The sequence below is a fragment of the Myiozetetes cayanensis genome, unplaced genomic scaffold, assembly GCF_022539395.1.
Source record: "Myiozetetes cayanensis isolate MyiCay16 unplaced genomic scaffold, myiCay2020 scf3, whole genome shotgun sequence".
NCBI classification, from domain to species: Eukaryota; Metazoa; Chordata; class Aves; order Passeriformes; family Tyrannidae; genus Myiozetetes; species Myiozetetes cayanensis.
Window position 1 is genome coordinate 16,830,226 of NW_026087521.1, and position 15,684 is coordinate 16,845,909.

At 36.9% G+C, this 15,684-nt stretch overlaps 1 protein-coding gene across 10 annotated transcripts in view; it reads left to right on the top strand.

Annotated features, from left to right (window-relative positions):
* The window catches only part of TAFA5 (TAFA chemokine like family member 5), a 408,594-nt gene that overhangs the window by 333,415 nt on the left and 59,495 nt on the right, over positions 1–15,684 (top strand). For 5 of the 10 annotated variants that reach the window (XR_007629986.1, XR_007629984.1, XR_007629985.1 and 2 more), the window contains 2 exons: positions 616–743; positions 4,954–5,073. Coding sequence is in view for 1 of the 10 variants with exons in the window: in XM_050324232.1 (XP_050180189.1) it covers positions 616–743 (128 nt within the window). In the remaining 9 variants the exon portion in view is untranslated. Of the gene's footprint in view, positions 1–615; positions 744–4,953; positions 5,074–15,684 lie in introns of those variants that run through there. The other 5 variants (XR_007629987.1, XR_007629988.1, XR_007629989.1 and 2 more) reach the window with 2 other exon arrangements.

The window sequence follows — 15,684 nt, forward strand, 5'->3', positions numbered from 1 at the left end:
TCAACACCTGTCCACCTTATGTTCCTGAGTTTCTGTCCCTAACTATACCCCTACCATTGCAAGTATCACAGAGTTTCATGACAGCTGTCATTATGTTGACCCTTCTAACTATTATTATAGCTTTTCTCTTTACACTGTATGCCTCACATCTATGAGATGCTATGCACTATAAACACATCAGGATAAGGAGTGTCTGTTCAGGTTTAAGGAGAGTCTAACACAATGGATCCTGGTTGCAGGTCACTTTTAGGCTACCATAGTGATTACTTAGGACAGTAAGGCTTCAATTGTTGGCCCTTCCAGCAATGTTTCCTTGATTGGAAGGAGCATGAAGTAGGACAAATAGCTAGTTTCTGTGTTCTTTTGTTTAATAATAGAGCTGTCTTTTGTTTTATTGCTGGCTTTTAAGTTTTAAATGAAATTTGTTGGCACAGCAGGTGTTGTAAATAATTTTGTAAATTGCCTAGAGCTGTCTACATGATAACCTATTGCTGAATTATCAGATGATGAAAATAGACAACTCAAATGAGAAAGTGTTTAGAGATAAGTGAAATGTGAATTCTCCTGCCAATTGTTTTTGGTTTTGTTTTTTCTTCTTCCTTTTCTGTTCCATAGCACGAATTATCAAAACAAAACAGTGGTGTGAAATGCTTCCATGTTTAGAAGGAGAAGGCTGTGATTTGCTAATCAATAAATCAGGCTGGACCTGTACACAACCAGGAGGACGGATAAAGACAACCACGGTAGGTCACTTCTCAGTTCTATACTTCTTTAATTTTTTATTCACTTTAGTTTATTGAAAAACAAAAAGTGAGGCTTTAATTATTTTTCAGCACAGTTATGTAAAGCCTGTTGCCTTATAATTAATTTGTGTGCCTAAGTGTGCATGTTGAAATGCGCAGCAAAGTTATCAAAAGGATAATATTGGAAAGAATAACAAAGAAAATTGTGTAATTCCAGTGGTTACTGAGAGTGGAAATCCTATCAAGGTTTTCTTAAAAGGCACCAGCCTGAAGACAGTATCCTATTGCTTCCTTGTACATGAATTTTCTTATGCTGAGGTAGTGTAGGGTGTAAAACTAAGCACATGGTCTAGCAGGGCGAAAAGAAAGCTTTCACTGGAAATTCTGGAGAACATATTTTTGCTATTCCCACTATACTGGAAAAGCAAATTGCACAGATCTCTAGTTTTCAGTGAGACCTACAGAAAACACAGCAAAAGATCCCTTCTTCCAGTTTTCCTTTAGTCCTGGTTTGTTGATAAACCCCTCAGTTCTCTGATTGGGTGTCTTGGGGCTTGTGCTTTTAGTGAAGCTGAAAGTATATACGACAGTAATAGTTTCTATGACCTGTAATATATCAAACAGATTTCTAGAAAATGATCTCAAATGCCAGGAATTCTTTGACTTAAAAAATGGAAAAAATCTGAAGAGATATAATAGAGCAATTTTCTGATAGCTTGCTCAACCTCTTGAAATTATTTCCCCTCCTTATAATCTTTTTTCAGGTTTACAGGGAACTTGAGTGTAATTTAAATAAGTGCAATTTCAAGAATATTTAGTCTTAAAAGTACTTATCAGTGAGGACTAAATTAAGACCCATCATCCCCCGCACAGTTTCTCTGTCTGAGCAGGAGACAGGCAGCAGTATAAAAACTGTTATTGTTTTAGAATGCCTGTGTTTTGGAAAATAAATTTAATTCTCACTTTTTAAAAAGAAGGAAGACTTGATCGTGCTTTATGAGATACAAACAAATTTTATGAATTGTCTCTGTTTTGATTCTTCTATGTTTACCAGATATATTATTCATTATAGATGGGACTATAAAACTTAACTCAGTCTCTGAAACCTTACTTAAACATGGTTTACCTTTAGATCCTTTCCATTCAAGTTATGTAAGAGAGACATAAAAAAAACAAAGGAAGGAAATTGCTTTTTAAACATTTATGCCAGCTTTCAAGGACAAGGAGATCTAATACAGTAACTTTGTCATACTTGAAATATAGTTTTAAATCTTGTTAATTCAGGGTTTTTTTTCTGTATCTGAGGTAAACAGAAAACCCATGTACTGTGACACATTGCCAGCCATCATTTTAGTTCTTTATTTGATGTTTTATGGTAATGCCATGACTGAGTAATGCAAAGTAAGCACAGGATCTATCCTTCAGTTTCTGTCTTTAATTAATTGATTCAGATATGCTTTCAGATTAAATACCAGAAACCTAACTCTGAACTCTTACTTGTCTGTATAGCTCTTTAATGCTATTGACATGAATGGAATGACTCATGAATTTGATTAATGTAAATGAAATCATAATCATGCCCCATCAGTAAAATTAAGGCCATGGCAAGTGTAGTATTATGAAACAGACTCCCCACACAGATACATCATTGTCATTGGTGAGGAGAGATTCTGCCAAAGAGCCAACCGTAGAACAGCTCTGAGCATAAGCCCTCATCTAACATCAAGCAGTTTTCAACAGTTGGTATCACACATGCAGACACACAACAAACACACAGTACTTTTCAGTCAAACCAGACTAGCAACTCAGAATACTTACAGAAGCACTGAATGCAGAAGGGGGAGAGAGAAAAAAGAAAGAACAAAAACCCACAAGAAATTCTAGTCTATAATACAGTATTAATAACATACTAAGAAATTTTTTAAAAATAGGTTCTTTAACCACTTGGTTGAAGGGTAAGTTTTGGACAATAGTAGTAGATTTGGAAACTATGTCTTAGGATGACTCCATCAAATGCATGACTGTGATTAAAAGAGAAAAAACTTTCTAACCGTAACCCTAAGAAACATTATTTACTGTAGCAATTCTCTCAGATACACAGCTGCTAATGCAGTCAAATACATGAGTTGCCAGGCCTAGCATGGTATTTAAGTGTGCTGGGAAGGGCAAGAAAAGTAGCCACCAGATAGTATGGGGAAATAAATGTCCAGACACATCGAATTAGTTACTTTACATTGTTATTAAGTAGAAATAATTCTTGACCACATCTCCAACAATAACCAGATTATGTCCTTAGATTTTTCACTAATACATTTTATTAACACACATATGTTAATTTTATGTTTGCAGGCCTTTCCTGATGATATAGCTTGCATCCTAAAGATATTTTTGTCAATTGGTCTTGCGTTATCATAGTGGTAGTAGACCATATAGCAGAGATATTACTGTTTGGTAAATGCTGAAACAATTAATTTGCCACCCATACTAAAGCTAGAATAGTACTGAACTCTCATGAACTGAGACCAGCTGTTGTGATAGTACCAGCTTTTGCATTGATTCCAGGAGGTTGTGTAGAAGTGCAGCCTTTTAAGTACTGAGTTTAAAAGTAGCACATAGAAAGGTAGGATAAGTAGAGATCTTATGTAGGATGTGAGTTTCCTTTTATGTGAGAATATACTTTAGGACTCATAGTTAAATAAGTTTCTAAAAAAATGAAGAAATAGGATTCCTTTTCTGTAGATGAGTTTAACATTTAGTATTTTTTCCATGAAAATTCCAAGCAAACAGCAAATGAAAATACCCATTGCTGTAAAGCAAAAGCACAGTTTCTGTAAATTGTTTGGAAAGGGCTGCTGTTACTTTATATTTTGTGTCAAAATTGTTTACACTTTCTATGCAGAGCCAGATTTTTCAACTACCTAGCACTTTCTGTGATCACCTCTGGAAATAATGCAACCAAATCAGAATTCTGTCCTCACATGGGTAGCAGTGTTTTATATCCATTTTGTGCTCTCTTTGCACAGCCATAAAAGACTACACAAGGTGCAAGGCAAGGAAAATCAGACTCAAAGTATATTCTAAATGGATCTGGATGTCACTTCTGCCCTGTTGTTCTTTCTACAAGGTGTGAATGAACCAAAGAGTTTTCATCTGCTAAGAGGCTTTTAGAATTGAGAACTGACTGGGCTAACTGCCAATCTATGTATTAAGAGGCTGACTGTCAATACATGGAAACAATATGGGAACTTGTAAAAGAAGATAGCAAGAGAATACTACACAGTTGTTAGCTATTTCAGCATATAAGTACTTCCATATAAAAAAGGTCCTTAAAGTCACTTTAAAATTTCCTGCCTTAAAAATTTCTTCTCCCTTTGCTATTCTTATTACCCTTCCAATTATTTATCAAAAATTAAGCTATCTGATTTTTTAAAATAGTGCCAGGAGATACTCCTTTTATTAAAGATGTTGCTGAAAGGCCTGTCCATTCTATATTTCAAGTATAAAACTTGCTAGTGTATAGATGAGAAGATACACAATGTATTGGTTTTACAGGGGAGATTAATTTTTAGCACCAAAGTGTGTATATGTTGCCAATGATCCATCACTACCTAATTGTTACTTAATTAATTCCTTCGTCTACATAATGTGATTTCAATGCATGGAGCTTAACAGAACATTCATGCGCCAGTTTCTCGGTAGCTAACCTTTTTAACCTTTGTGATTTTACTGCTAAATTAGCTGAAGTGGGAAATTAAGGAATGTGGAGAAGCTAAGAGAGAGCTCACGGTGGATAAAAGGTGTAATTACTCTGACATGGAGCTCAGTGCTTAGCTGGTAAAATTTACTAAGGATCTGGCTTCACCAAGGGACCTGACTTTCTTAATAGAGTTTACTTACACACAGAGCAACTTAGCATTCCCTACCATTAATATAAATGACATGCTGGCTGGGTTGGAAAGGAAATTTGTTCCTTACCCTGAAAAATACAATACCTATTTATATTGGCTGCAATTTAAATCAAGATTTTTCTGCAAAGCTTTATCGTACACATATGTATGATAAAATAGATAAAATATACTGGTTTGCTTCTCATCACTGACTCATGAGCAATGTGTTCTCATTCATAACATTACATTCAAGGTAAAAAGATAAATATATACAGATATATGTTACATATTTGTAACATACTTGAGAATTTACTTTTTTTTAGACTGAAGACCAGCTGGAAATGTCCTGAGGCCATGGTCTACTGGTCTGAGCTTGGGACTGGGAGCCAGAAACTCCTGAGCTCTAATCCCGGCTCTGACAGTGACTCCCTCTGTGGCCTTGGGTAAGTCACTGCACCTCTCTGCCTCAGTTTCCCCAGCAGTAAAAATTAGATTAGCAATTCTTAGTTCCATACTTCAGTGAATTTGGGAGTCCTGACCTAACATTTTAGAGGTTTTGAAATTCAGAGTAACTTTAAAAAAAACCAGTGCTATTTATAAATGTCCTTATTGGTGATATTCATGTTGTTGTTAGGTATTCACATAACCCTGGCATTCCTGTACTTAGCCTCACCTGCATTCCAGCTCTGAGTGTTTCTAAATGTGCATTTCACATCTCCACAGGTCAGCTGATTTTGTTTCATTAAGCTGGTTTTCCAAGTATTTTGACATCCCGCCAGTTCTAGTTCTTTGTCCTTCTGGGATACAATACCTACCAAAATAAGCTTTCAGGCAGCGCCAAAATAGAGCAGTGGAATAATGCATGCCTGCCATGCCAAATTAAGTTTCCCTCTTCCCCTTTGTTAGAAGTGGTCAGTTCCTGAAACAGATACAATAAATCCACTTGTCAGCAGTTCATCTACTAAGTTCCTTCACTTTCCTAACTGTAACAGGAACACTAGATACAGACCAAGATTACAGAGGATACTTTTCAGGAAGCTAGTGTATCTCCTCATCACAATCCAAAGAACAGCTTTTAGAAACAAGCAGGAAATTATGATCCTGAATTTTCCATCATTCATAGCCAGCTGTTGGGGAATCAGAATCTTTGACTATTTTTAAGCTATGGGACCATCTTTGCTTAAAGTCCATGAACATGCACGACTGTGAGTGCCTATGTCTTCTCTTTTTTTGTGTGTCTCTTTGTGGTGGCATACCTGCAGCTGCCTTGTGAAAGATCTTAGCAGCAGCGGAAAGGGCTCTCACAAATACACTTATGTGGTGAAATGGGTCATTAACTCTTTCAGGTCATCCTCAGACATACTTACTCTTAATTTCTTATTGTCACTAAGAATCATCTCTATTCTTAACTCCTCCTGTCAACCAGTTAGCATTTCATGAGCTCTGAGACCACTGCTTCGCTAAGCATCATGCATCACAAAGTCCTTTAAAACTAACTCAGATCTCAGTAGTGTGGTTCTGAAATTGATATTTGAATAAAATTTTCCGAGACCACACCACATAACTGGAAGCTAGCCTGAAATATTAATTTCAAATGTTAAAACATTTATGTGTTCTACCTTATATATATATATATATTCATCAAGTTGAGAAAGGGTAGAACATGAACACTTTCTGCAGAGTGTCTTTGGCAGATATTGTTAAGATCAAAGAAGTCATGATATTTGGATTTATAACTGTACATAGGAGCTACCAGAACTAGATTACTCATAATTAACATCTCATTCTAGTGTAACTGCTTATGTACAGGATCAGCCCTAGTCATTGTCCAGTGGTTTATCTGAGCCTTCTAATATTTTTTCATTAATTTGATGTTCTTCTCGGTAGTACTAGCTTGAATTATGAGAGAAAATGCCAATTCTTGCCTTATCATAGCCATGTGCTTCAGTGTGCACTCTACAGATCTGTACCCCAAGGCCTAGATTCAACCTGTTGTTTATTTCTATGTCTTACAAGAGATTTTTATGCTTTGAGCAGTTTCCAGTAATCATTGTTTACAAAAGGTATCATAATTTACAAATGGTTCATGATTGCAGTACTAAAACTAGATTGCTTTCCGTTAATTTCCGAGCAAGTTACTATGGGAATTGAATGTCTTAAGTCTCAGAGAGGTTAAAAGGTAAGTTTCTAATTCTTGTGTTAGAAAGAAATAGTAGCTTGAGATGACTTACAAGCAGAGTGGTGGGATAGTCTTCATGGCCCCACATTTTAAGAACTTCATGCACTGGGAAAACAAAAAAAACTGAAATAAAATTCTTGTGACGCTGAAGCCCCTCGCACCATGCTATTCCTATTTTGTAAGCTGTGCACTTCTTTGTCGTACCAAAGTATTGAAATCTGCACATTCTATTTTTCATCATCCTTATCAAAATGCACTTCTTTGTTCAGATAACTGATCTTCAAGTCCTAAACCAAAATGCCAGCAAAGGTTTTGTGACTTTTGTAGACTTTATGTTGAAAGGAGCTGTTAGATACTTGAAGAACCACCTTAAAGATATTAGGTGCCATCCTCTGTCCTGAATACTGAATACTGGTTTTACTAATGTTCAATGATTCACACTACCTGAAAAGAGATCACAATTTAGTCCAAGAATAATGTACAGTAAAATAGCAGGGTATGTTGAAATAGTAATTTGTTACCATCTCAAATGATTCCTTCAAAGAAAACAGGGGATATAGAAGTTTTTCTTCTTTTTCAGAACATGTATTTTCCAATTATAATGGGGACTTATAATATCCTCGGTTTTATTTGTCTTTACAAAGTTACAGAAAATATGAATACCTATTTCTGCATGGGCTGTTTTAAAGATATTACAATTCCTGTACAAATATTAAAATCAATTTTGAGATAGAGAAGATTTCTAGAGATATATCTTCTTTCAGGATTCCTTTTTCTTATTTGGTATTGGGAATTTACTTCTAGCATTTATTCCAATCTTACAATACTTACTTAGCAACAGGGCAGTTTCAGATTCAGTGAGAAAAACTGGTTTCTGTTTAATGCTTAGGAACTATAGTTTTTCTTTATGATATGGATTAATCTATATTTAAAACCAGTTAGTTCACTGTAAAATGAGCTACATTCGGATCTGTCTTGAGGTTTGAATTGTCACCTTCAGTAAGTAACAAAAACTGACTCTACCCAAGGCAATGATATTAAGCTTCCAATAACCTATTTCATGGTTTTGTGGAATAAATTCTGTTTTCAGTAAAAAACCCAGGCAAAAAAATCATGGATTTTTATTTTTTTTTCTGTGCTTTGAAAGTAGAATTCTGAAATGTAAATAAAACCACATATGTAACTTGGTGAATTCATTGACCATGGTGTCATAGTGCGAACCTACCCAATAAATTGTGAACATCTAAAAATGTTCAAGTGTATCCAAAACTTTAAAAGCTGCATTTTAAGGAATGCCTAAATTGTTAAGTTGGTCCTACTTAAAAAAAATGGTTTAATTTGAAATTCTTTCAAATTCTAAAATTTTCCAGTACACTAGTAAAAATTATGGGGGTTTATGGGGCTGAGATTCTCATCAGTATGCTCAAAACCAAGAACCTACATTTTAAAAATGGATGTATCAGGACATACACAGTTCACAGATTCAGTTATCTGCATGGAAAAATAGCAGGCCCATCAAAGAGTGAAGAGGCTAATAATAGATTTTGGTATTATTGTTTAGCACCTTAATCACCATTTATATTTAGGTAAGCCTTTCCAAATACTGAAATAGCATCATAACTGGTCTAAGAAATAAGCATTCTTAAGGGTATTGAAGACATCTATCATAAGGTGAGCATACATGACATAGAACCAGTGCCTTTGTGGGGTGACAGCTGGCAGTCATGTAGAAAATATTAATTCATTACTTGCATTAAGCAACTAAATCTCATTCCTCATCTACTAAACCAGACAATTTGATACAGTGCTGCCCACTCCTACCATATATGCTTCATTATAGATTGATATTGTCTGAAGGTTCTGATTTCTTGCATTAATATGAGAAAATCAATTTTCATTTAATAAGTGACTGGAAAGAGAGTCTGTCTGAGGAAACAAACAGGAAGATAACGTGCAATTTTGTGCTGTAAGTAGCACAACACACTGTTTGTAAGAAATGATTCAATAGATGCTCTATGCCATGTAGTTGAACTAAAGGGGACTGCAGGATACATTGTAAATATGGAAGAAAAATAGATTTGAAAATGCAAACAGGGAAGAGAGCAGGAAAAGACAACAGAGAACTTGAGTATATAGGGTTTTTTGTGGGCATATAGTGTAAAATTATGGAGGCTGGGAGCTGGTATGTTGCATTGACATTGAGAATTTAAAAATGCTAAAATTATTGCACATCAGTTTCACAAAATGAAAGTGTTCATGCCACAAGTGTTAGAAGATGAAGTTGTTGTACATATATATCCATTTTGGAACATTTCCATTTTTAAGAATATCCCCAAAGATTTCTGTTAAATCATACAAAGCAAGCTAGAATTCTTGGACTGAACAAAACAAGCAATGAATAAAGAAAATGAAAAAGGTTATAGTTCAGGGATTTTTATAATACATTTGACACGTTATTTCTTAAAACCATACTTGAAAATTAATTCAGAAAGGCATGTCACATTGAAAACTGTCATTTCAACAAGATACTGATGGAAGACCTGTGAACAGGGAATAATAACACTTAACAGGAGTGTATTGATCTAGGTCGAGGTGGCCCAGGAAGTGACAGACTTGAGAAAGGTCTAATGTTATTTTATTAAGAATGGTTTCAAAAGGATAAAAGATGTTAAGCTGTTAAGTGTTATTGAAAATCTGTGAAAGGTAGACACATAACAGACATTTCTGTTTTCCAGTGTTCCCCTGCTATATTTTCACTAACCATTTGGAATAGCAGTACTCAGTATTATTATGTCTGCACATAAGTTTCTTTACCTTGGTGACAGACCTAAAGGATGAGGTTGCCAGTTTTTTGATCTAGTTAATTCCTGCCTATGAGGGTTTGTTCTCAGCTACTCCTTTTGTTCACTTGCATATGTTCACTTGCATATATCCAGTATACTGGAGTATGCAGAAAGACAACTCAGTTTACAGAATTGTGGGAAAGTGATAGCCCAAAGCTCAGGCTATTCCTCTTTCTCATTAGACCTTAGCAATCTCATTACGTGGCAGAGACAGGAGTCTGGAAGTGAACAAAACTGACTGCTCCTTAATCCAAATAAAACCAGGCAAGGGTGGGACAGTAAAATCAGTCAGCAGAATATAGAATAAGACCTTTTCTTTCAACTGACAGTGCAGCTTCACGGTAGCCTAAACCAATCTAAATCCAAACTGCCCCAGACCTATTCTCCCAACCCACTCTGGCTGTATATGTCTGACCTCTATTTTGGTCAGACCCTAAGTGCTTGTGGAAATGTCTGGGATGCCAGACAGGCAACACTTTTTCCCAGGTTGTCTTTCAGCCACATCAGCTTCTGATTGCAATACTGCAGATCAACTCAGAATAACAAGGATACGGAGATACAGAGCAGTTTAAATTATTCTGGGCCAAAATATGGGTTCCGTCTACCTTTTTTACATAGTTCCAATGCCTTTTGTGCCATCAACAACTGCTGCTGGATACCTAGTTATATTTTTTCAGACAGCACTGCCATTCTTCCCCATTTGAACTTACCAAAGAATTTTGAAAGTTGCCTCTGAAGTAAAGACAATTGCATTAAATACATCCCTCATATGACATATACAGGGAATGAAAGGGATAAGATATTTGAAAGTCCATGTCCTAAACTGTGGGGAATGTTGTACTTCTCTGGAGCAGGAATTTTAAAGGTAGCCTCTCTAATACATTTACTTTTTTTTTTTAATTTCTTTTCTCTTTTGTTCTTTTTCTTGCTACCTCTTTTCCTTTTTCTCCGTGATGCCCTGAGAATCTCTTTTGACAGTGATTTTTCCCTTGCAGAACAATATATAGAATTGTTCTAGCCACAAAATAATTATACAGTCTGTGGTGTGGCAGAGTCAAATATGTAAACAGAAAAAAAAAAGTTGTCAGGGTTATGGGAAGACTGATACTTAGTTCTTAGTAGAGGTAACCTTCTGAATCCTTTCTCCCTGGATAGCCCTTATAAGTGATTTGCCACCCATCTGAAAAACACTTAAAGCTAGATGGGGTGAGGTTGATTTGTCATGTTTATTATGCCTAATCACTGATATATTTTAGTGAAGGATGGTATTTCACAGACTTCTGAGGTAAATTCTTGCCTTCCATGCGAAATGAGTCATACAACTGAAGGTACATTTAGCAGTCTATGTCAGGTGATATCTTAAGTAATGGTACTACCTCAGGTATAGGGATTGCCACAGCTGAGAGGTGTGCAGCGCTGCTTTGAATGGAGAGTGAACATCCTCCTGTAACATCCTCTATATATTTGACACACAGATCTAACATGAGAAAGATCAGGTACAAGCCAATTATGAGAGTTTTCAGTTGTCTGTGAGATTTGACACACCTGGGGCTTGGACTAGGACATAAATTATATGATGAAATTTCTTTCTAAGAATTGCAAATTTTGAATTGAATGCACAACTGGGCACACCCAAATGTGCCCAGCTGTACTGTCCAGTCAGAGGAGTGGGTACCTATCTAAACCTCCACCAGGACATTGAAATTTCTGTCCATAGTGGTTTTGTAGGAAGGTTAGGTATCTCCAAAAGGCAATAAAACCTCTTCAGAATGTTTTTTTATCCAAGTCAATATAAAAATGCATATATGTTTCATAAAGAGTGGTCTGTATTCCCTGATGAGTGTCAAGTACTGGGCTTGGACAAATTGTCCTGTCAGTTTTCCATGGGACTTCAAGACTTGCTGCTCAGTGGTTTAATTTTTGAAAGAGGAGTGAAAAAATATTCTGATTTGAGATATTTTCCTGGTGATCATGGCATTTTCCTGAAATACAGGAACTGGAGATTCAATCTCACTTGCCATAAATAGGTCTGGATGCATCCAAGGGGATTGCTCTAACTACTAGACTGATGAACTATGGATGGCCCTGTGGTCATCATCCTTGCTTGAGGTACAGCCACATCTTTCCTGATTCCTCCTGGTGAGTTAGCCAGACTTAATATTCTTGTCTGCCTAAATCTGGAGAATAGTAGAAGGGCCTTAGTTTAGAAAGATAGATGTCCATCCCCTCAGAATACACACCTCAAAGTTTGCATTGCCAATGAAATTTTTGGTTTCATCCTAACTTCAGAAATACCTAATAAATATAAATTCTAAAAGACGTGCAAATTAAAAGATTGGGTTTGGAAGGTTTAGAATGTTTGTCACCTAACCTAAGATTTTAAGTGGGTTGCCTTATCTTTTCATGTTTCTCGCCAAGTGATCATTGCAGAATTTTTTACTGACTTTTGAAATATTTTCATATTAAGTTGGTATTTGTGGAAAAAGAAGAACTTGGAGCCATTAGGGAATCTGAACAGAGGCTGTGGATATCTTGGCTGTTGCAGGCAATCCAGAGGATCAGATTTACCTGTATAGCACAGCCGTGTGTTCAGTGATACAAAATGCATTTGAGGGAGGAAGATTCCAAACATTTAAGTTTGATGCCTACCTTATAGTCAGGTTTTATGTCTTTGTTTTTAAAGTGAATCATCTCCTCTTGCTCTCATTGGAGAAAACAATTTGATATGGAGAGCAGCATTGCTTTTGCCTTATTTCATTAAGTACATACTTGCACTTCTTAGATATGGGAATCATCTGATTTTCAGTAGGCTTTGTTACATTAAATATCATGCCTTTCATCTTTGTTTTTCCTTTGTGAACTGCTGTTTTCTTCTCATTCTTGATGTAACTAACTCCACTGAAATCAACTGTATAACATAAAGAAATAATTTGTTTATATAATAATGATAGTAGGTCCTCTAATTACAATATAAATGCTTTTTCAAATGGCTGTGTTTCATCAGTAATCTCTTTGTCCTTCTTAATAAATGGTAAGAAAAATGAGACCCCTGGCAGATGTTTAAAATTGCATTAGCAGGTCAAACCAAGAGTTCTCTGGTAGCATACTATGCAGGTGTTCTGCTCAAGGGAGTGTGAAAATGTCTCTGCCTGCATTGCTGAAATAGTCACACTGCTCTGATGGGTTGGCATCTGAATGAGAGCAATATATACACTTAGTAATGCAGAGATTCATTCCCATTCTATCCCCTAGAAGTAATATTTTAGCTCTCATTTAGGAATATCAAAATAGAACTAGGCCAAAACATCCTCTTACTTGTGCTTTGTGCCAAGATTTTATTTGTTCTTGATTCAAGATCTGCAGTAAAACTCTTATAAAAACACTAATAAAAGAATGGTTGTCTTTTTTAATGGCAAACTTGAAAGAAATAAAGGGAACTGATAAAATCACATTCTCTGCAATATAAACATTTAAAGGAAAGCTAGAAATGCATGATTTTATAATGCATTTATATTTTAAGTGTGTCAAATTAATGAACTTTAAAATGAAACAAATTTTGGAGCATCTTCCAAAGTGCTGCAGATGTTGCTGACAAAGCAGTCTATATTTGAGTGTTATTCCTGTTGGAAGATACAGTACTGAACATATTTGTCAGCTCTTAAAATTATTGGAGTATAGGGAATTTGCATAGACATAACACAGTTTTTGAAAGCAAAACAAAAAATAGACATGCACAAAACATCTGCCATATAAATTTCTGCATTCATACAAAAAATTCTGCCATGAAACCAAGCATTGCATAAAAATTTGGCACCGTAGCTTAGAAAAGTATTGTAACTAGGTTGTAAAAAGCAAAATATCTGCACAGCAGGGTTTATATGACTTTTCAAGGAAATCTTCATTACAGTGTTATAAAACTTAACCAAAATCAAGTAATCTGAATAAAACAGAGAAGAAAAAAAAAAGACACAAAACCACACTCATTTGCAGGCCAGGGATATTATAAGAATATTATAAGAATAACAGGAAGGGCTTCTATAAATATGTTGCAACCAATACAATAGCTAGGGATAATGTTGGCCTTCTCCAGAAGGCAACGGGAGACCTGGCTACCTTGGACAAACAGAAAGCTGAGGTTCTCAACAACTTCTGTGCCTCAGTCTTCAATGGGAAGTGCTCCAGCCATGCCACCCAAGTCAAGAAAGCCAAATACAGGGACTCAGAGAATGAAGACTCCAAGCCCACTGTAGCAAAGGATCAGGTCTAAGACCATTTAAGGCACCTGAATGTTCACAAGTCTGTGAGAGGGACCTGATGAGATTCATCCCTGGGTCTTGAGGGAGCTGGCAGAAGAAGTGGCTAAGTCCCTATCCCTCATTTTTGAAAAATTGTGGCAATCAAATGTAGAAGTCCCCGATGACTGGAAAAAGGGAAGTATAACCCCTGTGTTTAAAAAGGGAAAGTGAAAGACCTGGGAAACTGCAGACCAGTTCAGTCTCACCTCTGTGCAGGCAAGATTATGGATCAGATTCTCCTGAAAACTATGCTAAAGCATATGGAAAACAGAGGTAGTTGGGAGCAGCCAACACGGCTTTACAAAGGGGAAATTATGCCTGAAAATTTGATGGCCTTCTATGATGGGGATACAACGTTGGTGGACAAGGGCAGTGCAACTGACATCGTCTACCTGGACTTATGCAAAGCCATTTGTCACTGTCCCACATAACATCCTTGTCTCCAAATTGGAGAGACGTGGATTTGATGGATGGACCACACAGTGGATAAAGGACTGTGTGGTCAATGGCTCATTGTCTGCATGAAGACCATTAACAAGTGGTGTCCCTCAGGGGTCAGTACTGGCACCAGTACTGTTCAGTATCTCTGTTGGTGACACAGACAGTGAGATCAAGGGCACCCTGAGCTTATTTGCTGATGGCTCCAAGCTGTGGGTTCAGCTGGAGGGAAGGGATGTCATCCTGAGGCACCTTGACAGGCTTGAGAGGTGGGTCAATGCCGAGTTCATGAAATTCAACAAAGTGAAGTGCAAGGTTCTACACCTGAGTCATGGCAATCCCAGACACACCTACAGACTGGGCAGAGAAGTGATTGAGAGCAACCCTGTGGAGAAAGACTTAGGGGTGATGGATAATGAAAAACTCAACATGAGCCGGCAGTGTGCGCTTGCAGACCAGAAAGACAATGAAATGCTGGGCTGCATCAGGAGTGTGGCCAGCAGGTCGAAGGAGGTGATTCTCTCCCTCTGCTCTGCTCTTGTGAGACCCCACTCGGTGTGCTGCATACAGTTCTGGTGTTCCCAACATAAGAAGAACATGGAGCAAGTTCAGAGAAGGGCCACAAAGTTGATAAAGGAACTGGAGCACTTGGCCTGTGAAGAGAGGCTGAGAGAATTGGGGTTGTTCAGTCTAGAGAAGAGAAGGTTGTGCGGAGACCTCATAATAACCTTCCAGTATCTGAAAGGGTCTGTTGGGAAGCTGGAATGGGAGTCTTCATCAGGAACTGTAGTGATAGGACAAGGAGTAATAGGTACAAATTGAAAGAGGAGAAATTTAGGTTAGATATTAGGAAGAACGTTTTTGCTATAAGGGTGATTAGACACTGGAACAGGTTGCCCAAGGGGGTTGTGGATGCTCCAACCCTGGTAGTGTTCAAAGCCAAGTTGGATAAGGCCTTGAGCAACCTGGTTTCATGGGAGGTGTTCCTACCCATGACACGAAGGGGGTTGGCTGGCACTAGATGATCTTTATGATCCATTCCTTAACATTCTGGGATTCTGTGATCTGCAGACTGAAAAGCTAATAGTTTGAGAAGGGACTAATAAGCCCCACTATCAGAAACCAGGTTAGGAGTGTTAAGTAATAAAGTTAATGTGTTATTGTAGATGTTTTCAGACTGATTTTTATTGATTGATTTTGTACCTATCATGTGTTTTTAAAACCTGAAGTTGTTACAGCTTTGCTGACAAAATGATGCACTGCAAAGATATAATAAAACTCCCAAGAGTTCTATAAATA